The sequence below is a fragment of the Chroicocephalus ridibundus genome, chromosome 5 (genome assembly GCF_963924245.1).
Source record: "Chroicocephalus ridibundus chromosome 5, bChrRid1.1, whole genome shotgun sequence".
NCBI lineage: Eukaryota > Metazoa > Chordata > Aves > Charadriiformes > Laridae > Chroicocephalus > Chroicocephalus ridibundus.
This window is the reverse complement of record NC_086288.1, coordinates 62023964-62049801: the sequence shown is the minus strand read 5'-3', so window position 1 is coordinate 62049801 and position 25838 is coordinate 62023964. Positions and strand designations below refer to the sequence as shown.

General features: G+C 42.0%; 2 protein-coding genes across 5 annotated transcripts in view; one reads left to right on the top strand and one right to left on the bottom strand.

The window, feature by feature from the left end:
• The window catches only part of CCDC149 (coiled-coil domain containing 149), a 55159-nt gene extending 44766 nt beyond the window's left edge, over positions 1-10393 (top strand). For 2 of the 4 annotated variants that reach the window (XM_063336120.1, XM_063336118.1), the window contains 3 exons: positions 1575-1682; positions 6254-6844; positions 7466-10393. In XM_063336120.1, coding sequence (XP_063192190.1) covers positions 1575-1682; positions 6254-6843 — 698 coding nt within the window. In that variant the 3' untranslated portion in view covers position 6844; positions 7466-10393. Of the gene's footprint in view, positions 1-1574; positions 1683-6250; positions 6845-7465 lie in introns of all 4 variants that reach the window. The other 2 variants (XM_063336119.1, XM_063336117.1) reach the window with 1 other exon arrangement.
• An 851-nt stretch (positions 10394-11244) lies between these two features.
• On the bottom strand, positions 11245-12756 carry SOD3 (superoxide dismutase 3). The gene is made up of 2 exons (XM_063335993.1): positions 12617-12756; positions 11245-12165 (listed from the first exon to the last, which is right to left on the bottom strand). The coding sequence occupies exon 2, from the start codon at positions 12147-12149 to the stop codon at positions 11439-11441; it is 711 nt and encodes a 236-aa protein (XP_063192063.1). The 5' UTR covers positions 12150-12165; positions 12617-12756; the 3' UTR covers positions 11245-11438.
• Between the last annotated feature and the right edge of the window lie 13082 nt (positions 12757-25838).

Here is a 25838-nt window from a genome sequence, read left to right as displayed (position 1 = left end):
ATATCTATTGGATGTTTTCATACTACTATTCCCCTGTATGATTTAGTTCTTTTTCCAACACAGAATTCCTTCACAGTTACAGGACAGTGCATTCTTCCAGGGACTTTTGCATTTCGAAATAGCCACCAGATCTGTTTTACACCCCCCCCCCTTTTTTTTTTTCTTTCATTTTAATTAATTTTGCCTTACAGTGGGGGGGTATTCCACTTTGCTATTAGTATTTTTCTTATTACTTGCTATGGTGAAGGCGGAATTCTGATGCATACTTGACAGGGGGAACAAAGCTTGACAAATCCATGTTTAAAAAGCATTAATTGCATTCATATTGCTGCAGTATATACCCCAGCACTTGAAGGATATAAAAGTGTCATTAATACCTTCAGGATCAAGGTATTTACAGCCAGTATTTTCAAAAGTAGTGAGGGGTTGGGATAGTCCGGTTAGACTCCATGGGAACAGCTTGACTTTCATTATCTCTTAGTAGGTACCAGAACTTTCTCAGAGTTGGGTTTATTCTGGGTATCTCCTGACCTGGTGCTCTTTTGAAAGTCTTTGTCTTGGATGGGTGATTAGATTTAGGATGTTGCCTTAAGGTGAAACGTGCAAACAGATTTAGAGGGGAGAAGTGGTTGTTACATAAATGTCCGTTCTTATGGAGATAAATAGAGCAGTAGCTTGCTGCCTCCCCAGCCGTTACTTATGGGTTGGCAGTTGTTCCGGAGGCCACACAAACACCACGCTTAGCTGATCTTGCACATTTCCTGCCATTTCCCCTCTAGGTTTAAGGTAGTGTCAGTCACTGAAAACATGAGCATCCTGAATAGTGGAGGACTTCCTAAAGGATCTGCAGGTGTTGCTTTCTGTATTGCTAAAATATGTAAAGACTAGGCATCTACCGCAGAGTCCTAGCTGAAGAGTTTCTTGCACTATTTTGTCTGCAGAAGAGCTGGAAAATTGCCCTTTTCCATCTGGCTTAAAACCAAACTGCTCAGAAATGTTTTTGGAATTTTCAGATTAAAATCCCTCCTGTTCCCCAGCAATGTATACTTGTTCGCTCCCTCAGTTCTTAGTTATGCTAAGCTTTTAATATTTTTGTTTAAGGCAGCATTGTAGGATAACATGTGTGCATCTGTGGTGTAAAACTACCTATGTGATAGGAGCGGGTTCATCACTGAGGCAGAGTAATAGAGAGTAAAGAGTCAGTGCTGAACGCTTGCTGGTAATAGCATGCAAATGATCCATTGCTCTTTGTAAAATTTTTGGTATGATCTGATTATTAATATTCTGAATTGAATGCTAATTGCTAATACAATTTGCTGCACACAGCACCTGGTCTTCTTTAAAAATCTGTCCTTTACTCAGTACTGTGGGTAAAAACGTACGCCTCTTCTGTATTTGACTTGCATATTCCAGCTCCAGTACAGAGTATTTTTTTCCATGCTGTAGAAGGATCATTTGAGATGCTTTTCCTGTTCTGTACTTTTTAATAACACTGAAAAAAAAAAAATAGTAGGATACGGTTGGATATCATTAGATGTAATTGGTGAACTAATGGTTTTAACACTTTGTTTCAGGTGGAAAGGATACCATAACATTCAGTGACCCAGCCTTGCCTGTTATACAGAGGTCCAGGTCACCGTTGTTAGCGTTTACTGAGAAGCCACAGAAAACTGAAGTACAAGGTGAGCACCTGGAACGTAAGGAACATGATGAGAGCTGAGGAGTCATTTCTTTCCAAATAAAAAGCAATAAATTTTCATGCTGGGATAGAAGGCAAAGTTTCAGTGGTCACAGAGATTGAATAAATCATCCACAAGTAAAATGGATAGATGGTCCCAGTACAAATAGCAAAGAAACGACTGAAAAAGGACTGTTGAATAGATTGCACGGGGCTAGGGATCAGGTCTTAGTCCTCAAAGAATTTTCCTGCCAGATAACTTGATACTGTTGGAAGTTACTCATGCCATCTATGTTACAGTTAACTGCCTCCTGCTCTTTTTCCCTCAGTTAAAATGCACAGTGGGAAACCAGTCTGTGGAACTGGCTTAGCACTTTACTGCATTATAGCTGATACCTAGATGAAAGGCTTCCTGATTGCACCTGGTAAATAGAAATACCCAACTCGTTTTCCCAGAGAAATTCGCTGCTGCTTTTTTTTTTTTTTATAGTCTTGCATGTGTTTTGTTAAAAATCCTTCCCCAATAGCAAGCTTTAACATCTCTCCAAAGTCAAGCTTAACTTTATTTGACAGTAGCAAAAGACAGTGTTTTACTGATAACCTTGATTTATTTTTTTTCCTTAGTTTTTCATAATGGATGGGAGATGGATTATTATGCTTGCCTATAGGTATTTGGATAAGCTTTTTAGTGAGCATAACATTTTGGTTTGCCCAGATCTTACTCAGATAACCATGAAGCATCATAAACCATTTATTTGTTAGTCCTGAAACTAAATAGGTTGTGGCTTAATTTTGACTTTATTATCCATGTCATCATCTGATAAAACTTGACAGCCAGACTGATCATTTTTTGTAATCTTGATCAGCTGATATTTTTGCTACAAATAAGAAGTAAACTATAGTGAATAGTTCTCTGGTGAGTAATAATAACTCATAAATATTAATTTTTTGCTTGCTTAATCATTGATTATTTTTTTTAATTGAATCTGCAGTAACTGAAAGTATTTACTTGGTCGCATTATGCTCTTTCCTTTACGTACTTATCCTAGGTGAAGTTGGTATTACAGTTGTGATTAAAACTGCCTGTCAGATCTCATCAGACCCTGTTTCTGTTACTTTGTACCACTGCCAAACTTTTAGCTCTGGACTGAAGCTTTCCATGCTCTGTTTTCTACTTCAGCTGATTTTTTAAATGTCAGCCAAATCACTTTTTTATGTTAAATTCTGAGGACCACATGTTTTGGGTTTTGGTTTGTTTATTTTTTTTTTTAGTTTGTGTGTTGTTGGTTCGGGTTTTTTTGTTGTTGTTGTGGTTTTTTTTGTTTTGTTTTTTTTTAACCTACAAGTATTTAGTATATCTGTAATTGAAAGGAATTTGAAATCTGGGGAAAAGGCTTCCACGCAGAGAAACCAGGTTGGAATTTCCACCCCATTCTAAACGATTCACTTTGAAATCTTATCTGCTAAAAACAATGAAAAACAAACCAATGATTCTGTTGAGCTTGCTTTGTGCCACCAACGCTGGTAAAACTCTGCATGCTCCATTCCTTCAAAATAATGTAAACCTAGAGGGAACAAAACCTGGAGCAGAGAGGAGAAGGCGGCTGAGATCAGGACTCTCAAGTGATGGGAAGACTAGAGTAGATGGGGATTGACAGACCCGAAGGAAGTCTGAGTGAGGGGGAACCTGCATCTGGCTGAGCAGAGGTCAGAGCGCAGGAGCGAGGAATCAAAATGCTGAAAGTAAGGTGTGATGAAGAAGATTGAGGTCGATGAGAAATTGGCAGAGGGAGTGTAGGGACTGGATAAACAAAGGCATATCTGGCAGGATCAAAGAGCTAGGCAGGGAAGAGTAGAAGAAAACAGTCTTGGAGAGGAGGCAGCAGACAAGGATTAGGGCTGTGGCAGTCACGGGAAGAGTTGGCTCCCAGTAGGTCATTGCCCTCTTTCCTCCTCCCTATCCCATAACTGTAACAGAGCCAAGATCAGTCACAGAAATCCTGTCATTAAACTGGAATAGGTTAAGAAATTACTGTTCTGCCTGAACAGCTCGTTTTTTTCCAGTATACCTGATAACCTGCAGTGAGAACTCAGGCAAAAGCCACCTCTATGATAGTGTATTTAAACTGGACCAGCGTTTCGGTGATATAGATGAGCACATATATACTACCAGCTGCGCAGGGGACGCCATAGCTTCTAGCAATAGATGGAGCAACGATAACTTCTGTTGCTCCAGATCCTTTTTCTAGAGGATGTTTGGGGCTGTCGTCTTCCCTTCGAAGCCTGGAAAGGAAGCAGTGTGTTTTCAGCCGTAGGGCATGTCCCTGTGCTTGGAGTCACCCCGCTTCTCTCCAGTCAGCAGCTATATGGGAGTGATACACCCAGTCACCTTTTGTGCCACTCAGCATAGAGAATTAATGTCTGCTGCAGAGTTTTAGGAGCTTGGTGCATATTGCAATTTTTCATCTATTCAGTGTACCTCCAAAATCTGGGGGAGCTTGGCAGCTGGGAAGAACATAGGAATGTGTCCATCTGCCTTCATTTACCAAGCAAGTATGCCCTTGGTTTAAAAGTATTCCAGAAATACCAACAAAACCACTTTTATTTTCCGATTAGTTGATCAGTTGAGTGAAAACAGTTGATAAGCAAATAGCAATGAAATTCTTACATATCTTTAAATACTAGGCCTGATGTCAAGTCTGTCAGCTATGGTCCTTTAAATAGCACCGTTGGTATTTGATGCCTGTTTGGCCCGGGAAACATTTTTAGCTTTTGCACTAACATATATTCTTTATCAGAACTTTCTGTATTACGTCAAGTGTTGCTCTAGCTAGATCTACAGATAATCAGAGGGCTTTTTCAGGCTTTTTTTATCTAATCTATCTGCTTACCCTGATCTCATCAAGGCCTGTTTTAGTCTGTACTTGTTATCATTGTTTCAGTTAAGCTGGATGATAGAAGTCTGTAGGATGTACTGTGCAGTTCCTGTGTGAAAATGCATAATGACATGGTACAGTAATATGAATTAAAGACTGTCTTGTGCCACTAAATCTCACTTTATCCAACGCACAGGATGGATAGTGTCATGGGATAGATTTTCTTGAGCATCGCAGCTGCTAATGAACAGCTATTCAGGTTTTTTTCCTCTCCATTGTTAAATGCATTGCTCCTGCTGTATTGCCTGTGTGCTATTTCAAGCATTCCCAGAAGAAAAAGTACTGGTTTTCTATGAACTCTTCTCTGGTGTTCTAGTGCTTTGAAACAATTTATCTTCAGAAAATTGCAGCAAGGTGATGGGATGGTGTTGTCCCACTGTAGAGGGAGGAAACTGAGGCACACAAAGAATACGGTAGAGTCCCTGCTAATTTTGAGTGCTGAAGTACATACGTTTTGGCTCTTTTTGGAGCACTTGGGGTATGCGTGTTTAGATATACAACATGAGCAGAGCAGTACTGCAAATCAAGCTCCTAGGTTTCCAGCTGAGTGCTCAGATAATGAGGATTAGATCCAGTGGGTGGTCACCTTTTGAAAGTTAATTTATCCCTGCCTTTTCCACAGACTTAAATTCCAGCTCTTCAGACTAGCATTCTTGGCTTCCTTAATGGTAGGAAGAGTGTCTGTTCCCTTCACGCCAACCCTTGTCTCACCCACTCGGCAGCTCCCGAATTATACATGAGGCGGGTCTGATAGAGGCAGTGGGCTCCTCTGTTGTGTAGCTCTGGTCCCTCCCTGCAGCCAGGCTGTCCCGTGCATTGCGTGAGGCAGCATTCCTGTGCGAGAAGGAGTAAATGCTCATATACTAAAAGGTAATGCATCTGCATGACAAGAGTCATTTTAAGCTGTCAATGCAGCCATACTTCTGGTATTTCCTGATTTTTCTTACTTGATTTCGCAAGCTTATTTTCAATGAGGCTTTTTGTCCTTAACTGAGATGAGGACAAATTCTCTCTTTCACAAAGCTGTTTGTTTACACGTTGCTGTTTCTCTATTCTGACACTTTGTTCAGTGTTTGCCTTTTGGTATAATGGTATGTTTAAAATTCTTCCACTGCTGCTTTGGTTTATGCTGTTACCCAAATTAGAATAATCTTTTATGTTAGGAGAAATGTTGCAGGACCAGTAACGAAACTTTGTTATTGGATGAAAGCCTGTGAAAAGCTTCAAATAAATGGAGCTTGTGTTAACCCCTGAGAGTGGTAGTGATGTGGGGATTCATGTTAAGCTGTGCCAAAAATTTCTGTAGCTGAGTGCCTTGCTTAGAGTTGCTATACTTTTGAAAAAGTTTGCCTGAGCCTGCTGTTCTACAGCATGGTATCAAATATGACTCTCTTAGAGTAGTCAGTGTTAGGGAAAGACAGGCTCTAAAACAGGGCCCGATCCACCAAGAAACTTCGTGTTGATTGCTTATCATCTAAGAAATGGGCCTGGGATGGGATAGGGAATCACTCTTAGAAATTCCTTACTGAGATAAACATCTCTGGGGTCTGGCACTGGTAGTGATGGTCTTCAGCTCAGATATGTAATAAATATATGTGACTGACTAGAACATCTCGCTATTCCATTTCTTTTTCAGCAGAACAGAAGGGAGAATGTGATGAAACTAGTGCTGTTGCAAGTGAGTCCCTGGCTCCAGAGGGAACCAACTTAAATAACAGAAACCAAAATAAACATTTTTATCCTTCATTACCCCAGTTACCTTCCGAGGAAGAAGAAATAAACAAGCTGGGAAGTCAGATAATTAAACTGACAGAGCAGGCAGTTGCAGAACTGGAAGGGAAAAGAGCAGGCGCTTCCGCAGGGGAGCAGAACACAGTGGTTGGAGCAGAGTTTAATGGTTCATCTGAGGGAGAGTTCCCACTTTCCAGCCCTGACTCATCTGACCCCACAGATCCCTCAAACTCGGAGAATGAACAAACAGCTGAAACTGAGGCCCTGAAAGACAATGACGAAACCTCAGAGAGCGATTGTGAAATTCCCAATGAAAGAGGGGATGGAAATAGCAGCACCGTGGATGCGGTGCATACTGAGGACCCTAGAAGGCACGGAGGGCTCGGTGTTACAACTGCACACACCAGTAACAGCTTTGAGGAGCTCCCTGAATCTGAAAACAAGAAGCCATCTGATTCTGCTGAAAACTGTGAATATTTGGATAACAGTTTGGCTTGAGGTATGAAATCCAGGCCCTGGGGCTTCTCACCATAATCCTTTTGCAGTGGCTGAGCTGCTGCAAATATGATCAGTGAAACTGCATGCCGTAGGGTATATTTTTATATCGATCTGTTAATATTTGTCTAATGAAAGTGTTTTTCTGTTAGTTTTGGGCTACAATGTACCAAAAATGTAAATTACCTAAGGGAAAGAATTTGAAGCTGATGAGGCTTAATCATGTTGGTTCGTTGTAATGATTTGAAGTTTCTACATAGATTGATGTAATTTACATTAGTGTAGCAAAGAGACCGGTGATAATGATGTATCATATTATCGCTAGGCCTCTGTAATGTGTATGGTCCAGTGTTGGACTGTAGTTTAATCGTTAGAAGTGTCTTCCAAGGATAAAAAACTTGGAGTGATAAATTGAGAAGCATCTTAAAGTTGGAAGCTTTTGCTTGTTTCTCAGACTGCCTTCTATTTCTCTTTACATATAGCCCCTGCAAGTACATCCATAGAATAAAATCACTATTCCCTTATAGGAAGTTTCTGAAAATGATCCCTGCATCTATACAGTTCTCTCATTTCAAACCTGTATATCTTCTCAACTGTATGAAATTTTTTTTCTTCCCTCTCCCAGCTCATCTCATGAAAATATAGGGAGTTATTTCGCCAGTTACTGAGAAGCCAATTTAATGAAGCTCTGAAGGAAACATCGTCAGAGAAGCCAGAATTCTTTCTGTGAGAAGTGGCAATGCTGTTCCAAAGCAAGGAGAACAGCAAGAGGAGAACCGGTGATGCTCTGTCCACCTGCTTGGCCCTCTGTTACTGGAATTGCATTCCTCAACCTACAGGAGCTGGAACAGCCCTCGGGCTGAGTAACGGGTGGTAGATTTCAGCCTACTCCATCTGTGCCCTCCTTTTTAAAGGAATCTGTGTCTCTTTTTTTTTTTTTTTTTTTTTTTGAATTAAGGATAACTTTTCCTTTCCTTCTCATTTCACCAGTCTATGGTGTGGTAGAAGGCTTATTTGCATCGTTGCCACTTTCTTAAACTTACTCCCTTGTTGATATTTAGCCATAGGAAAGCTTTCCTGTAATAACTGGCGAAAAGGGAGGCTGCTGTGTCATTCCCTAGCTCGCTCCTCATGCTGGAGCTGTGCCACTCTGCTCCTAGGAAGGCAGCAACAAGGGAATGCTTAACGTTGGAGTTAGCAGCTGTTGGAGAAGGGGAGGCACGTCCTTCCTCTCCTGTTTGTAGCATAAGGAATAGTCTCTGCAGCTGTGGAGCTTCTATGGGCCAGCAGCCGTCAAGGCAATTTTTCTGCTGGCTTGGGACCTAATTGTCTGTAAATGTTCATTTTTCACTCCTAGAACTTGAAACCAATCAGAGAGAATTAAACCAAATTTAATAAAATACTACTAATAAAAAGGAAAATCCCTCCCAGATTGAGTCCTCCTTTGACAAATAACTGCCAGCTGCAAATTTTTACAGCCCACTTGTCAGCTACTGAATGAACAGAGTTTATATTAGCAATACTGACAAACTCTTCTGTATATGGAAGATGAGCTAGCAGGTGCTGCTGTAATCAAGGTGTCAGAGTCCATGAACAGTTTGTATTCAGCAGAAGAAAGGCTGTATGTAAATGATTACATATAAGTATAAGGAATGGTAGTGGGAAGGTGAAAAATGTGGCTTGTCTCTGTTCTCATGTGTTTTCCCTAGCAGGTGCATTCATGTAACCCTTTCAGTGTCTGTCTGCAGGCAGTAAAGCCATACTCAGAGTGCTCCTCAAACATGTTTCCCTTCTCTTTAAAGGTAATTTGACATTGCAGCATTTCACTGATATTAAGCAGCAGCCCTTAGGAACAAAAGCCATCTGTATATTTAAGTGTGTTATGAACACGAAGCAGTAAAAAGTTTTTCTTTCACTATCCTGATCACCATTAGAGTTCCTCATCACCTGAAAAAACAAGAAGAGTTTAAGTATTTGAAAGATTGTTATGCTGTTCCCATTAATTGTAACTGACTGTGTTATTGACTCATTTATGTGACAGTACTGACAAGTCGGAAGAGAAATAGCTGCAGAAACTGAAATCTCCGGGAGAACGTGGCAGGGTTTTTTCCTTTAATGCTTGAACGTCACATGAAGTAGCATTTTATTCAAGATGTATTCTTTTCCATCTTTCACAGACTAATCCTGCGCAGAGCTAAATATCAATGCAGTCAGAACTGAGGCAAGCGAAGAAGAAGGTCAAGGTTTCACGTAGCTGAGCTCTGGAATGTTCAGGGCGTTATAGTGTTTCCTTGTCCTCTCTCTTTCCTGACCCATAGTTGAGTGAGTCGGCATTTGCTCCTGGTCCCTTAACAGCCAGTTAATGCTATTAATTAATGAAGAGCTTCTCGCAAAAATTTGAGCAGATAGAAGCAGTGCCGGAGTAACAGCTTTTTAGTGCCTCATTCGTTGATTCTTTTTAGTATGTTTTTTCTGTGAGAACGTAGTGATGTACAGCCCAGCAATTAGGACATCTTGGTAATTATCCTCACACCATTCTCCCTCTTAGATGCCATTTTTATATCATTGCAAGCATTACATTCCAGTGAGATACCTAGATCTCTGGAAAACTCATTTTTAGTTCTATATCATGCTGCAATACTGTCCCTCTCCTTTCTGCTGTAGTGAATGCGTATTCTAGCTACGTTTTTAGCCTTCTCCCAGGAACACAAGACTACAAAGCCAGGAGACTTGTAAAAGTAAGACATCTTTGCTGCACTATGTGGTAACTAATTGAATATTCTCGTCAGTATCTTCCTTGGATATTGCTGTAGTTGATATTGTTGTGCTACTAGAACAATGATTTATTTTTTTCCCGGTAAATTAATTGTTTTGTTGTGAAATCAACACTACTTTACGTTTTTCAGGGGTGGTTTGGTTTTGTTTGATTGGGTTTTTTTTAGACTTGTGTTCCCTTTTTCTAGGACTTTAGAAATGCAGAAATCGCATCCAGAGATAGAAGCCTTTTTGGTGTTGGGCTCTGGGGAGGCAAACTGGGAAGGGAATGTTGTGGCAGGGGTATGGAGAAGATACATTTCGCAAAGTGAATTTAAGGAGGTTGTCTCACCTAAAAGTGAATTCATGCATTGCCTGTGAGAAGTATTTCATTTGAAAGTACGATGTTGCGGTTGTTTGAAAAACAATGTTCACAGAATTTGTAAAATAAGTGTGTCAAAATGACAGATTAAGAAGCATCTTTTAGAATGCTGCTTCTTTTCTAAGTGAGACTATTTTAAGCATATGGAAATTTGTATCATAAAGACAATGGAATTTCTTTAATCCATATGAGCTCAGGAATGTATTTCAAAATCTTAACCGAGATTAAGTTGAAAGCCTGCTACATTTCTAAAAGATAGGATTTTGTTTACCAGCTTCTTTTTGTAGTTTTACTTTGTAAATTATGCAGTTTAATTTATTTGCAAACCTCTCTCTTGTTGCTGCCTGGGTTAACTGCACAACATGGTTCAACTCTATTAATATGTTTTGTCATCTTTAATAAAAACATTTCCTGATATGCTTGTTCTACCTGCTTGTTTCCTTTTGTCTTCTCAGTATCAGATGAACGATAGTCATGAGGGAGTGTTTTAGTATTTTCAGTGAGTTGTGTTAAATTAAAAAAGTAAAGCTTTACTGAGTGGGAGTTTTAAGTCTAAAAATTATATGGCTTAAATCTTTTCACTGACTTCTCCCAGTCTAAATTGTCTGATTTACTTCCTACATTTTTGCATGAAGAAACACACTCAGTATTTTTTGGCTTTGAAAATATTTATCTGTGATCCGTTAACTTTAGCATCATTGTCTAAGCAGCATTCAAAGTTTTGTACACCAAACTTAGTTACTAACAGGCACAAGCTAGAGGCTTTAGGGAATTTTTGCTGGGGAGTGATGGTAAACTGGAATATTTCTATTAAGTGTACTTTCAGATGTAAACAGTGTGACTTAGCTGTAGCCATGTGGACAATTTAAAATAGTTAAGAAGCTTATACGTGTTTGAGAATAAGCCCTGAAAATACAAGTAGAATAACGTAAAGGATGTAAAGTTTAAACCAGAAATGTCTGTACTTTCCCTTATTTTTAGGGGAGGTCCATTATCCTGGTCTTGCAACACAACACGGTTGAAAGCACAGAGATCTTTTTGCCTTTCAGATTTGCAGCTGAATACAGGATAGTGTCTAATGAGAGGCAATTTCTTATTCATATTCACTATTTTTTTTCTTTGGTATCTAAGTTATGATCCCTTAAGAGCCCTTTCCAACACACACTCTTAACAGACTATCAGCCATATCCGTTAGCACTCTTACATGCATTCAACTCCCAAACTGCATAAAAGGGAATCTTTTCTCTTCAAGAAAATACATCACAATGTTGAGTTGATGCTGGTTTTATTGGTGGGCTTACAGAAAGGAGGCTCTACAAAGTGATAAGCGTTTCTTAGAGGAGCAAGCAAATGGAAATGGGAATCCTTTAGCCATGTATCTTAGTGGCCAGTGGGATGGCCAAAAGGTACTTTCTGCTGCCCAGGCTGTAGCTGGCTTGGTGGTCTTCACTTCAGCCTGGTTCTATGTTCGTTTGAGCCCTCTCTTCTTCTTGTCTGTAACCTCAGGCAGTTTCTCTTCCCACAAGTTCTTGTTGCATATCCCAATCACGCAGCAAGCCAGGCGTTTCCCAGCATTTCCATTTTCCAAACTGGCCTTATTGTTGCCCTTGCCCATGTCATCTTCCTGCTCGTGGATCACAACGGACCTGCCCATGATGGAATACGGACCAAACATAGTGGCAGAGAGATTTGTTTTGTATTTTCTGATTTTGCCTTCTTTAGGAAAAAAGTTGCCGAAATCCCCTGGGTGGCGGGGGTGATTCACGCTGAAAGGGTTATAGTGTCCTCCTGTAGCATCGCAGCCGTTGCTGAGATCCCCAAGCTCGTGGATGTGTATAGCTCTACCAGATTGATTATTATCCAACGGAAACCCATCCAAGTGAAAAATGGCTTCTAATCTTCCATATGAGAAATACTGTCTGAATAAGACTTGTCCAGTCACTTGTGGCTTGTCAGCATCTATTTTGGAGCTGGGCTTCATTTCACAAGTGGCGTAAATTATCCCATCGGTCCCGTTACCAGGCATTACGGGATAGAGCAAATTCTGCCAGAGGTCGTTCACTTTTTTCTGGATCTCAAAAAATGACTCGTGGCTTGGATCAGTTTCTTTGCCTGTCATGACACCAGAGGCAGACAGGGCAAGCCCAGTGACCAGAGAAAGAAGCAGAAGCATCGTGGCGACTCGGAGCCTGCGAAAGGTAGAAGAAGCTACAGCGAATTAAGGGCTTTTTGCAGCAGTATGACTGGAGAGAAAGGCACGCAGCCTGTGTCAGGGCTGGGCAAAACCGCTGGAGCATGGTCCCAGTAGACAGCTGCTTTCTAAATCTGTCTAATGTGATTAATTGAAACTAAATCAGAACGCATACGCATGTTGAAACACATACAACTGACACCCATGACTAAAAGAAATCCCAGTGATTTTATATTTCATGCTAGATCTTGATCTTAAAAACTGCCCTTTTTTCGCTGCAGGAAGCAACTAAGCCAAAGTGCTATTTAATCTGGTTTTGTTTGTATTGAAACTTTTCTCCTACTACAAATTCCAGCAAAACCGTTTGCCAGGAGGCTTTTTTTGGTCCATCTACTTAAGCACTAGTTAGGCATGACAAACGAAAAGTAAAAATCCAAGGAGCTGGTTACCTTGCAGAGCTGCTGGTGAAGCCCTCGGTGGTCGCTCTTTGCCTCTGCTCCCCTAACCCGAGATGTGATCAGAGAGAAAGCCAGAGCTGTGTGAAGTTGATGCTTATGGGAACTGCGTGTTTGTGTAAAAGTTAGGTAACGCTGGCTCAGGGGAGGCGTCACCGGGAGAACCGTGGGAGGGGAGGAAGAAAGGGAGGGAGGGGGAAAAAGGTTTGGGCATTTTCATTTGGGGCAGGGTGAACGCTTTGTCCTTTCTTGATTACTTTATTAGCCTGGCTCTCGGTCCTCACGGACATTCCAAAAAAAAGGGGGGAAAAAAGTTAACAAGCTTGTAAATTAATCTTCCTTTTGATGACCTAATGTGCTTATCTAAAACAAGCGACCTCCAACATGCAGCGAGGGGAGAGGAAGGAGCTTTATTAGGGCACAGCTGGGCAGTTCGCTCGCTTGCGTGCTGGTTGTCATGGGGCTGGTTTGCATTTTTATTTATTAGCCAAAACTGAAAGCGGTGCTTGAGCAACGTAAACGTAACATAAACATGGACGTCTACCGAAGTTTCTCTGGTTTTAAAACCTGAAGGGCGCAATTCAAACTGTCAGATGCTGAGGTACATTTCAGCAATGCTTCTCTGTAAAGTCTTAGAGCCACTGTCTGCTGCTTTACTCGCCAACTTATCCGCTCCACTGAAGTACGTTTTTATTCCTTTTATTTTTTTTTCCAGACAGCAGTGATTTCTTTCCAAAGAGAGCAGTAAGCAGTACCGAGGCAGTGCAACAGCAGACTGAGGCGCGGAGAAATTGTTTCCCAGAAGCTGTCTGGAGCACGGAGAGTTCACATGTGTTTCATCATCCCGTGAACTGAGAAATGCTCTCCTCTTGGGGGCATTGCCCTGCCTGCAGCGCTTCCCACTGTTGTAGCTGAAATGTGGATTCAGCCTTCACGAGAGCAATTTAACAGGCTGAGATTTCTGTAGAGAGAGGGGAGCAGCTCTTATTACGCGGGAACAATTCTCAACGCAAGAAAATTGCAAAGAAAATCCTTTTTTCCAGTTCAGGTCTATTGCCAGCTGGGTAAGGAATGTGGCTGTCGGCTTCTCGAATGGTAGAATTTTGTGTGTTAGTCTTGCTGCTATCATATTCTACATCAGATCTGAGATACTCATCTGAGAGCTGATTTGTCTTTTTTCTTTCTGTATGAGGGAGATTAGAGATAAATGGGCATCCACTACTTGGATCGTTAGCCAGGGACTGGAAATGCAGAGCTAACTTCTGCTTGGGATATTGGGATGTTGAAGGTGTTACGTTAGCCCTGGGCTTCCGTTCCTAATCTATGAAATAGGACAACTAGTATTTCTTTTCTTCAGGGTATTTATGAGTTGTTCAGATGACTCTGCCTGTGGGAGCCATGCGGTGTTCAGAGGAAGCTGAACTCTAAGACCCGGAGCCAGGATTGCCCATCACCCCAAGCCTTACGCTACCTCCTTTGCAGCCTTTTCCCAAGTTCATTCACTGCCAGCCTCTGAGCTGGGGAAATCCATACTTGCGACATGGTAACACTATGAAATTGCTCAGTTTTAAAGCATTTGAAAGAAGTAAAATGTCTTATAATCAGGTTTTATAAATGTATGCCCAAAATGTTCAGCCAACAGCTAGCCAAATGCAAAGGGGGATGGTTTACGTTTGTAAAATGCAAAAAGAAACTGTCCAGTCTAGCTACTATTAGAAAAACTATTTCTTAGCGCCATAAACCATTTTTTAAGGGGACAGGATGAATGGAAGGAAGAAAGGACCATCGTTCATGGTCTACTCCTTGAGTCACAAAGTAACAGACTGCAATTGAGTTTCACACTTCTGCAAGGAAATTTCCAAGCCAGCAGTCAGCACTCCAATAATAGAATTTTAAAGCTTTAGTTCAATTCTAAGGCATTTTGAAATGGGAACTAGGGTCAGAATTTTACCTGGTTTAAATACAATAATGCTGCTGACTTCAGTGGCGTTTGTGCTGGTTTAGACCAGCTGGGACTGTGTCCCTGAAAAAAAAAACCCACCCTGAAAAGCCCAAGGTACTTGCTGCAAAGCTCTTTTTTGATGTACTGCACATGCGGGAACGAAGCAGAAATGCAGAGGGGTGTAAAGGAGATGATCAAAGGGACAGAAAGGACTGCAGCAAAGCTAAATGATGTATTTGTAGTGCTCTGCGCTTCAGAGAATGAGAAGGAAATACTAGCTGTGGGCTGCTGTCAGAAAGATGTATTTTAAAAAGGAGAAGGGCTGGTAACTACAAGAAATGCAATTGCCAGAGTGATTTGGCATTCAGTCTGGGTCTGAAAGATGGTCGCTAAGTACTAACCAGGTGTATCATTAAAGTCTGTTGTTACCTACTGCCTATGTTTTAGTTTTCTGGTTAAAAAGAGGTGCCGAATAACGGGCTAATAGCCTTTAAAGCAGACAGCGCTGAATGGGAGGAAAGCCCATGGTGACCTGACCACGCACTTGTACTTGTGTTACAATCCCTGTTTAAAAAACAGACCTCTGCTTTTGTCCCAGTTGTACAGGACCTATCCTATCCTGAATTTCATGCAATGTCCTAGAGTTTCCTGGGCTATACAAGACAGAGTCGACAAATCAACTTCTGCAAGGCTCTCTAAACCACGTAGAAAAACCACACTTGGCTTTACTGATGGGCTTTACAATGGACTTTATATGTGGCTCTTCTCACAAGCTCTCAGTCCATGCTGTGACCTTCAGTGTTGGTTGGTCAGTCAGTTTGTTTTGTGGGGACATTGTCCCATTGCATCACCCTGCTGTTCAATTTAACATCATTTGATTTGTCCGGCATAGAGTTAAACATGAGGAAGAAACGCTGCATAGGAGAGCATCCTTTTGTCGCAAGCAGTAGCCTTGTTTTGTGTCTCCAGCAGTTGGATCTGCTCTCAGTGATTTTATGGTAGAATGATTCTCCATAAAAATGACATCCAGAGAATGCAGGTTTTACATCTTCTGCAGTGGGTGATGGAGCTGACTGCTTTTCTCCACGTATGGCTGAGGCTAGAGCCACTAAAAGAATGGGGATGTCTGTAGCCTGAGGGAAGCAGTCAAGATCTTTGGGAACCTAATCTGCTCCTTCAGTTCAGGGCACTTTCTGCCATTTCTGAGTCATGGTCCCAGCCTGGGAGACAGTTACTACGCTGGTGGGTCATCAGGCAGCAGCAGGGGCATCCAGCATTTGTCGGTGTGGGGGAGTTACCTGCTTGCTGTGTAGAGACTGCAGGGCGCCAAAACTGCCTTCTACGTGTTGAGTTTGGCACCGTATCATACATGCTCTGCTCAGCAATTGCCTGCGAGGTCATCGCCAGCCTCAGCTGACGTCTGGCGTGTCCCAGGACCTGTGGGTCAAGCTGCAGTGCTGATTTTCATCCGTAAGAGCGATGAGCAGTGCTGCCGAGGCAGGGTGTCCGCAAAGGTGCAATGACTTTGGCGATTTACTGCCTGTCATGTTGTCCAGCGCAGCCTGTTGATGTCTCGTGGAGCCCCGGTGCTCAGGGGAGAGGGGCTTCCTCCCGGGCTGAGCGGGTTTGGCCTGGGTGGGAAGCACAGGGCTGTGGCGTGGATGGAAGCAAGGCGCTTCGCTGGTAGAGAGCAGCAGCAATATGTTTATTGATGTAAAACAGGGGTCTAACAAAGTTTGATGGTAAATGCGACAGTGTTTTAACAAGACTTGATGGCAAGGCACGCTTGGTTATTTACTGCACAGGGTCAGACAGAGCTGTCAGGGAGAGCCTCCCGTTGAGTCCTGAGGTTCAGAGAGGACCCCCTTGCTTTCTGAACTCCTTCTCAGAGAGGAGTGTAGGGGCAGCTGGATCCAATCCTAGTGCCAGACTTGGCCAATGGTTTATCTAAACGATTATATACGTGCAATCAATCCTTTATATGACTTAGCTAAGATTTCAAGGTTTAGCAAGTAACCTTGAGAGGCGTCCCTGCTCAAGGGGAGATGCTGGCGTGCAGCCCGCTGCCGTGCGGGAGAGCTCAGAGGGCTCTTGGGCTGTTCACTATTTATGGGGGTAAGATGATTGACTTACTTAATAGTCATATTTGCACATTGACCACAGCACCAGCATTGCTCAAGTTAGCCCTTGGCTATTGTGTTGTTATCTGTCTCCCCAAAACCAGGTTGAGCTGGATGCAGCCATCATGACTAGATGCACGCATTGTGACCACCACGGGTGGTTATCGCTTGGGCAGGGTTACGGGAGATAAAGGCAAGGTTGGTGCCTGGGGAGGGGGAGCACACCACCAGGCTGGCGCTGAACTGCAAGCAGCACCTCGTCCCGCAGAAACCACAGCGGAGGAACTCGTTTGCAATTGCTATCAGGAGGAAAAAAAAGAAAAGAAAATGAAAAATCTTGCTGTAGCAAACAGAAAATCTGTCACTGGTCTAGGCTTACTCTTCCTGTTTATTCCTCTTCCTTGTCTTGGCGTTTCTATTTAAAGAAATCAAGATATTTAGTGCCTGAGATAAGCATCCATTTATAATATTCTTGCAAAAGAGTTATATGCATTTCCAACTTTTCAGGGCATTACCCATAAAAAATCAAGTTAAATAAATATACAAAAGGGAAACAACACTGTTCTCTCTGGGGAATAATTTCTCATGAAAATAGAAGATCATGCAACTGTCAAACTACTCTACATCAGCCGATTTGAAAAATTCTTGAAATTCTTCCTCTTTAATAGCTTGAGAAGAAACCATTTTATCAGAGTGAGGGAGAGATGAACTGTAAGTAAGCTTTTTGAAAAAGCTGCATTCAGAAACTCAATCTAGGTCTGTCAACCTAATTGTAACAGAATTTCATCTTCACGTGTGGATATAAAATATAAATATGTAATGTAAAATGTAGGGATGGAACCCAGCTACTGGATAATTTAGGTTATTACTTAAGAGTCCCAAAACTGGCCTGATCCTTCTTCACACATTTAAGTTTATCTTCTGTTAAATAGAAATAGAAATATTGTAAATATCATAAATATGTTTATATAAATATAAACACATGTAAAGAATTGGTCTGGTTTCACTTAAGCAGCAGACAGTAGTTCACATAAGGGAGTTTAAATTCTTTTGATTTACATATTGCAATACAGATACGCTTTGCTATATTTCAACCAAACATAACCCAGCATTCCCTTTAAATAACCTCCAAAATCTATTTGAAAGGCTATGAAATATCCCGGATACCCAGTGCAGTTAAAGAGTAGGAGGAAAAAAAAAATGTGCAAAGAAATACAAGTTATTTTAAAGAATGTTAGGAAAGTGGCGGTGTGTTCACGCATGAGCCCTTGTTTCGTACCTGTGCTAACGGCTGGAAGGGGTTTAGAGAAACTCTACCCAACCACAACAGTGTAAATCATGACTTAAGCTTGTCTGTCCTGTTTTCGAAACTCATCATTAAGGAAGAATGTACCATCACCCTTTCTCTTCTAGGTTTTTCTGCTCTCTAGCCTGGTTCTGGCTGCAGATTAGACCCTTCGGTTTGGTTGTTCCCACTGCAGAGATGGGGACGGATCATTCACTTCTTTGCAGCAGCCTCCGGCAGACTCGAGAGTTCAGCTCTGCACCGATGGCCCTTCCCCCTTGCAGCTAAACGGCCCCAATTCTTTCAAGCTTTTCTCCTAAATTCTGTAGGCTCCTATGTTGAGTAGATCGCCTTTTCCTATGGACTGTGCACCTCTTTCTGGAAGAGAAGCGCACACATCTCAGCGCGTGGGCTGACCGGTGTCGAGCACTACGGCACTTGTCTTGGAGGCTGCGTTACTCTCTATAGCACAACGTGATCTTTGCCTGATCCTTTCCTGCAGAACTGCTGTCTGTGCGATTGTTTCCATTTTATGTTTCCTTAGTTGGCCATTCCTGTCAAATACGGGATTTTACCTTTGCCTTAATTGAGTTACCTCCTTTTTTTTTTTTTATTTCCCCCACCCCTTATTGTTTCTCCGGCTTGTCACGAACATTTTGAATTCTAATCCTTCCCCACAGTGTATTTACAGCCCTTCCAGCTTGGTGTCAGCTGTGAATTTAATCAGTTTACTTTTTGTTCCGTCATCCAAGTCATTAACAGAAGGGCTGAATAATAGCAAATCGCAGACAAACTTCTGCACCCGAGGCAGGCTCTTCTCCCCATTGGGAACGGACTGGTTTCCAGTCTGGGTGCAGGTTTCCTGTCCTTTCTGTACCTGCTTTATAAGACTGTGATCAAGACCATTTTTTTTTTCCTCAGCTTGTAAGAATTTCATGTGAGATAGTAGTTAAGGTACTTAGTAAAGTAAGTAAAGTTAAGGTAAGTATCTACTACTTCTCTATATGCAAGACTTGTTATTCTCTCAAAGAAAGAAAATAAAAATTTCCCAGTGTCTTTTATATATTTCCCTTTCTGACTTTCAGGCGAATGCAAAAGGTTTGCCTCTCTTAGTGGTTTTTCTGTGGCTGTGACTCCTGGCTTGAGCCTCACCTATCCTCTCTGAATCTTCAGACCTCATAGGAACCAAAATCATTTATTGGCCCTATCCCAATGTATCCGCATTGCCATTACTCCCTCGGGAGAGAAGTGTCTTTGAAGTGCTGCTTGACACAAAGTGGTGTCTGAAACCTTCAGCATCCAAAAACTAACGAAAAGCCACCTTTTATGTGCCCATCCCCACGTTGCTGTATCTCCCTTCTGCCAGAAGAGGTGATGGGACCTGTTGTGTTTTAATGCTACATCAGCTATGGAAGCACAGATGAGGTTACTCATGCTAACTAGACTAAATACATTTCCAAGGGTTCACATTTCTGACGCTCTTACTTCTCACAAGCAGCCCCCGTTTGTAAAAGTCTCCCACTCCGTCCATTCCCCACCACCTTCATTGCAATTGCCAATACCATAAGGCACACCTCACCAAAGCCAGGAAAGCCATGCCCATTCCTAAGTTTGCACTTTAACGTGGAGTCACATCTGCATGTCAACTTACTAACCGAAGTGAAAAATCATGAGGTTTTATTTACAAACTGGGGAGGATCTTGGTTACTCCCATGCCGCAGACAAGAAGCCTCCCACTACCACGTAAATTCTCACAGGCGCCAAAGGCTCTGCTTTGCACGAGCGCAAGCTGAAGCTCAGCAGAAGCTGAGGGCCATCGTGTTTTATGAAGACAAAAGCCCACCTGGCTTTGATAGCCAACAGCAGCTCCTGCTCTGGTAAGAGCCCAGCTGCAAACGCTGCCTCTGGAGGCAGGAACCAGCGACCTGCAGCTGCGAAAGCCAGCAGCCCTGGGCTTTTGCTGAAGTCGACACTCGGCAGCATCCGGGAGGCTCCTCAGGAGGTTCCTCGTCCTTGAACGCTGCAGGGGGCAGGAGAGCAGGTGGAGTTCCTGGAGGCTTTCTCAAAGCAGGTATTTCAGCACAGGTGTTGTGGTATGCTACTATTTTTAAAAAAAAAGTAATGAAAGTATGGCTTACTGTTGGATACCCATCTCCTTTGAAAAATGTGCAGAGTAGCTCAGGGCCTGAACCTCTGAGTGCTTTTCAAAGCAGTTCGTGGTAAAAAACATTGCGCTTTGTATCTTTCAGAACAGCGGGGGGCGGGGGGGAAACATGCGTATTTTGTAGAGTAAAAATTGTTTTCATTGTAAAGTGGCTCCCCACTTTTTTAGCCATATTTATTCTAGCGGGTTGATTTTTGTAAGCATAACTGAAACCCTGGGAGACTAATGAGGTTTAACACTGTGTGTTAATTATATCCACTTTTGTTGTCTCAGTGAAAACACGGGATCCTAAATCCTGTTTACCATCTGAAATTTCACAGGTTCCAGCCCCTCATCTGACCTTAACATCTCTTAGTTTCATGCAGCTTTTGTAAGCCTGTGCACATATTTAAGTTCCCCCGTGGAGAATGGTTTTAGAGATCAGATGTTCAGGGATTAGGAACACAAGAGGTTTTTTACCTTGTTTAAAATCATTTTGACATTTTAGTGTAAGTCATTAAGATTGTTTTCTTGAGCTGTCAAACGGGCCACAGTATGGGCGAACCATTTTTAGGAAAATTAAATAAAACCACTTTAATTTCTAAATGACTCACCTTTTAAGAACTGGAATATAAATATTTTGCACGCTCTGAAGTTTCTATCTGAGGTAAATATTTTCACCTGGATTCCTCCCCTGGGAAGGTTAATTCCCAACTAACTACATGATTAAAGTCAGGGGCCAGGAGAGCAAGTAGGAATAGTCCCTTCTATCTGAAAACACTCTCAGTATTGGTTATATTTGCATTTGCTTTTTTTTTTCTTTTTTTCTTTTAACCGTGCAGTGTAACAAAGTTTCCCCAAACGGTGTCAGGTTTTAGGATCTCTGCAGAGATGCGGCGTGGTTCCGCGGATTCTCATTTCAGACCAGGTGAATCCCATTAGTTCCAATCGAGCAGCACAAAGGATTCGAGCATCTCTGAAGCTGGGTGTTTGGCTCTAGAAAAACGGAGGACAGACAGGAGGCAAAACACATGAAGGGACTATGTTTATACTAGCCCCGGTGTGCGCATTAATAAGCAAGCCTGAGAATGCCACCTGCTTACAGAAAGGTTTTCAACTCACAGGGCATGGAGTTCTTAATAGTATTCCATTAGATATAATGAGGTATGCTGGTGCAGATTTCCCCCATGAAGTTAGTACACATTTGTACAAAATAAGGTTCCTGCTGGGGCATTTTATGAATGTGGAGTCTTTCAGTTCCAGCTAAATAGGATAACCAGCTGTTTTCCAGGCCACACGGAGAAATCCTTGGATTGGTTGTTATTCCTACTCTCTCAGCATTAGGATGCCTGCAAAAAAAAAAGAAAAGAATAAAAACACAGAAATATTTCACCGTGGCCTTCTTGAAGGGAAAGCAATTCTTTGAATGCATCAGAAATTGTTCTAATAGATTCAGGAAAAAAACAAAGAGAAAATTCCATTTTCTTTGTCCTTTTATTTTGTTACAAACCTTCCTTCCACCTTCAGCCTCCAGGTTTCCCTCCCATGAGTTGTCATCTGTTTTGTCACTTGCAAGACTTTATTCCCCAAACCTGCAGTTGTTTTTAAAACTGAGGATTATAAGGTTATGTAGTAGGTGGTAGAAGCCAGATACAGATTGGACGTTTTTATTAGAGGATTACCAAATTTTGTTAACAGGAGTGCGCCTGAGTAATTCCCCTGAGTAATTCTGCCGTGTTTGTTATGAAACATCTGATCCCCAGGCAGACACGGAGCTGCACCTCCGCAAGGCCCAGCTCTCTGACCACGCCGAGGATGGGTCACGTTTGCGATGCATAAAGCTGGATCATTGCAAATGATGGGTAATGGTTCCTCTGGGAAAAGTGTTGTGGTTACGGCAGAAAATATCTCACCCACCATAAAATGCCAAATATCCCAATGCCTCGTTCACTTCAGAATCCTTTCCCACTGCTGGCACACATTGTAGGCAACAAAATAAAATCAGCATATGAGGTATGTGCTTCAAGGTTAGTTTTAAATATAGTGAAAATATCTGACACTTCTTGTAGCTTTTTATAACTTGTATATCCCTAGTACAGACACTAGGCCCTTAGGCAAACTTGTTGCTCCTAAGGCATGAGATCGTGATGACATACAACTAACTCTCTTAATGTCGATACCTTGGTGTGTCTGGGAGTGAGGGGCTACCTCAAGCTGGTGAACCTAAAGCAAGGGATCAGAGGAGAACGTCAACACTAAAAAAATAAAATCTGACCTTAGAGCCACCATTTTCTCAGTGTCCCTTCCAACCCAAACCATCCCATGATTCTAAGAATTTGTTTAACTAAGGCCACTCAAGAGTTACTGAGGAGGTAATTTCTACAGGTCCCTCATTTAAAAGGAGGGTGAGTCAAGAAATTTCCAGAAGCTTCTAGCATTTTGCATAACAACTTGTACGCTGCTGTGGTGGGTTAACCCCGGCGGGCAGCTCAGACCCACCCAGCTGCTCGCTCCCCCCCAACAGGACGGGAGAGAGAACTGGAAGGGCAAAAGTGAGAAAACTCGTGGGTTGAGATAAAGACAGTTTAATAAGTGGGATGGGGCGGGGGGAAGGCAAAGACAACATGTGATGCAAAAGCGACCACTCACCCACCAGCAGTCCTTGAGTAATGGCAACTTTGGAAAAGCTTTGGCCACTAGGTTTATTGCTGACCATGACATCATATGGATTGCTGAGCACAATGTCATACGGTACGGAATATCCCTCTGGTCAGTTGGGTCAGCTGTCCCAGCTGTGTCCCCTCACAACCCCTGCCCACCTACCTACAGAAGGCCTTGACGCTGCATAATCACGGCTCAGCGATAGCTGAAGCATCCCCGTGTTGTCTATGCTGCTTTGGTCACAAATCCCAACCACAGCACCCTCTGGGCTGCTATGATGCAAGTTAACTCCCTCCCAGTCAGACCCAGTACAGCTGCCAGGCTGGATGCTGGCGGAGCCCTGTACTGGAAGGGAAAAGAGAAAACAGATTTGGAAGTCACAGATAATGTGGTTTGCAATTCCAAGAGGAAAGTGAAAAGTATTGAATAAGGACTTTGTTTTGTGCTCTCAGGTACACCTTTCCTTCTGCTACAGGGCTGAATCACCGCTGCTGTGATAATAAAGTCCACTTGATTTGTCTGAGCAGACTCCTAATCGCTTAATAAATCACTTGAAAAGTTATTTGGTAGAGTGGCAAATTATTAACTGGCTGGAGATCCAGCAAGCAGCAGCTGTTTCCTCCTAGAAACCTAACTGGGAGAACTGGCCCAAGAATGCCCACGTTCAGTGCCAGAACCATGATCTTTTTTCCTAAGTTTTAAAGTATTCCCTACTTGTATCCACAGTGAAAGGGAAAAATTTGGGTCCATGTATATAATTTTAAAGTGTAATTAATGGCATAAATGAACAGTTGGTATTTATACTATATTCATGTATTTCCTAGCTGTGAATTAGTCATACAGATCCCGCTCCACTCTGACTCTATTCATCAATTTGAGTTCTTCTGGTTATTCAGTTTATTAAAATCCAGTTGTTTGTTTCTGCCTTGGTTATGGATACTTACGCAAGTTTCTGACTAGATCTAAAATGGCACAGTAAGATTCTTAGTTTATCTTTTGATTCAATGGGTAATTTTTAATTTCAAGATTGCTCTCACAATATCCAACTGGGTGGGGATTCTAAAATTAGCTTTGGGAGAGTTCAGCTAGAATTCCACTATGAAATTCAGGTTGTAAGAAAAACATCGCATCAAAAAGTAAATCTCTCTCTAAGGTAGAATAGAGGAGGCACACTGTATGTAATTGCGTAGTTACGTAGTTCCTCGTTATAGCCATAGAGTCCCGTTTTTCAGGCAAAGGTAGAGAATCTCGGTGTTCTGAATGCTTCTGGTGTGGTGTGACTACATAGTTTGATAATTGCTGTATGTGGCTTCATCAAAGAATACTGTCACATCACAACAGGAAACCGGGTCCTAAGATTAAAAGGCAGATTTGGATTCCGGATGCATTTTAGGCAGTGTCTTTCTCTTGACATGGAATAAGCCGTCTAACCTCCCCTTACGTCCAATTTGCCCTTCTTCAAAATGTTCATAACGATGACTCACTTCCTCATGGGGGTACTTGGAGGCTTAGATGAAGTCTGAGAAGCTGTCTCTGACCCTGAGAAAACTGATGTCAGAAATTGCAATATTGGAATACTAATCTTTCGAGGCTTGGGTAAATAATTGCCCGCAAATGAAAAGCTATTTTATCCGCAATTTTTTGGCCCCCTCTCTAATATTCTTTGAATTAGTAGAGTCCAAACTTAATACAGACAACAGAGGAGAGAGTGGACACCGCTTGCTTAAGTAAACAACAGCCAGAGCCCAAATTATTAGTAAATACCAAGGCTTCATTTAGGTTGAATAACGCTGCAATCCAACAAATAAATGAGCCATCAAGTTTGAATTTATGTAGCATACGAAACACATTAAAGCCATCTGACCATGACAAAGGCCTTTTCTGCTGTGAATAATGAGGCCAACACATTATAATATCCTTTAGATGAGACATTAAACCCAAGGTCCTTTCTGTTTGTCCCTGGTGGCTGTCCAGGTGGAGTTAAAGACTCCACGGCATTTCACTAAAACCATAGAAAATCTCCATCCCCCAATGGTATTACTTTCCCTGTAAATAAATAAAATAAATTAAAAAATTAGAATAGGCGAGGCTGTGTATGGGTGGAATATCATCAAGCAAAATGCCAGTTTTCCTGTCCATGAGGACAACAGGGAAAGTTCTCTGGTTTTAGTGAGAGCAAGGACAGTGTCCCTGGTACGAAAGGACTTTGAAAGTCCTTTGGGATTTTGCAAGTGTACAGCACAGAAAAAATGCTTCATTCTCATCATTAAGAAAAACTCTGCTAAAGAAGAACAAATCTCAATAATATATGATATGTTTGCGTGTGCCTGTGCTTAAATAACTAGGCGTGCACATACACACGTGTCAATTCCAAGAGGAAATGGTTTGGAGACAAACAGAAAATAATTGTGCCAGGCAAAATTTCTTGCCGTAGCCTGTACATCTGTGATTCACTTCAAAAGTCCATCTCCGTTTTCAGCTTCTTTTGTATAATCCTAATGATTTTGTATCGCTTGAGATATTTTAGCGATACCTTTAGTTTGATACAAGCCTCGGTGAATATTTATCTACTGAGTGAAAACCAGGCTCTTGTTCCCTGAGCCTGCATCTTAGTTGCGCAGTTTCACCCCAAAGTTTCTCAGCGTTCGTAAGGGTATGGCACAAGAGGTCATGTGAAAGGGAAATTTCAGAGTCCTCTCATAGGTGTAGAACTATTGTCTTATTGTTATCGAGCTGACTGGACTCACTCATTTGAATTTAAAGGAATTAAAGAGAGGATGAGAGAAGAGCCCCCTTGAAAGAAACAGAAGAATCACGCTAGAGCTGAACAGATGATAAAGGCTTTCGTGAAGAACTGACTGATGAATCTGGGCATCTTTCAATTTTCTGAATAATGAGCCAGTTCTTCCCTCTTGCCGAGAAACATATGGGATGTGAGGAAATCAGCTGGAAACCCAGCCATGTCTCTCCCGTTCCCCATCCTCTCCCCTACAGGCGGGAAACCGGTGCCTTATGAGGAAAGATGTTTTGAGGGAAACCTTAGTATTCAGTTAAAGCAAGCCCAG

Excerpts from the sequence above, each read along its gene's own strand:
- SOD3 (XM_063335993.1), bottom strand. The coding sequence starts at position 12,149 with ATGCTTCTGCTTCTTTCTCTGGTCACTGGGCTTGCCCTGTCTGCCTCT.